At 44.3% G+C, this 1096-nt stretch overlaps 1 protein-coding gene across 1 annotated transcript; it reads right to left on the bottom strand.

The window, feature by feature from the left end:
• Positions 1-145: 145 nt before the first annotated feature.
• On the bottom strand, positions 146-751 carry SARC_12473 (hypothetical protein; the record flags this gene model as incomplete). The annotated part of the gene is made up of 1 exon (XM_014293419.1): positions 146-751. The coding sequence occupies one exon, from the start codon at positions 749-751 to the stop codon at positions 146-148; it is 606 nt and encodes a 201-aa protein (XP_014148894.1).
• Positions 752-1096: the final 345 nt, after the last annotated feature.

Genomic DNA, 1096 nt, shown 5'->3' with positions numbered 1-1096 from the left:
ATATATATATCAGGCGCATTGGACTGGTATGCATAATATATTATTTCATATGGGTGCATATTGGACACGGATAATTGCACATATATATATTGGGAAACATGTCCTGCGAGCCACGTATACCGTTAGATGCTCACACATACATGCGTCAACCATTTCTGACTGGTACAGCACAAAACAGATAGTGCTGTATTCGGCTTACCTGCTCAATATCGACACTGTTCGATTCCGCAAAGGGGATGAAGCTCAACGGGGGTACCTCGCTCTGGGATATAACCCATTCTATTTGAACACCCGTGACATTGTTCATTGAGTTGCCATTCCTGTCATACGCATTGATAGCCACTATCTCCTGCTCGTGCCAATTAAGCCGTCTGTATGTCGTCGCTACTTCAATCTCAGCGATTTCCTCTACACGTACTTTGACCGTATTGTATAGTCCTGAATTCATGTCAGTAACGGTAACTGTTGACATACTCGATCTGAGCTCAGATTCAACAGTTGTAACCCAAGCATGCCCTGAACACCCATCGGGCACAGTCACAGGCGTGATGGATATGCTGTTGGGGTTGTCATTGTGCCATTCGTAGCACCCTCCCACAGCATGCAAGAGAAACGTGCATCTGTGCGATGTTTCGGATGTCCAGGGAAGTAGTACTTGTAGTGTGTTGAGGCGGATGCCTGTTTTGGCTGCCTGAGTGGATGGGGTGAATAAGCCTAGTACAACTAGGACTATGCTTACTAAAGTGCGCATGTTGTGTATAGGAGAGTTTACACGTGTATGAGTATGAGTGAAGATGGTTTCTGCATACACCATGGTTTTGATTTTTTGGCGTGTGATGAGGTTCCGTGTTGGAAACGGAAGCAAGACTATATATGGCAATACTCTTACGTCCTAATATGTGTATGCTCGAACATTCCTATGGTGCCTGTATACGTGGATGCGCATGTATACAACTCTGTGCACACACGCATATATCTATATACGTGCCCGTATGCGTTGAAAGTACAGATCTACACTTCTATCTGCGCATATGGTGTGTATATATACCACATATACTATATATACACCTCTAGTGGTTGTATGTTATCCACACCC

This window comes from Sphaeroforma arctica (genome assembly GCF_001186125.1).
Source record: "Sphaeroforma arctica JP610 unplaced genomic scaffold supercont1.2327, whole genome shotgun sequence".
NCBI lineage: Eukaryota > Ichthyosporea > Ichthyophonida > Sphaeroforma > Sphaeroforma arctica.
This window is presented reverse-complemented; position numbering and strand designations above follow the sequence as displayed.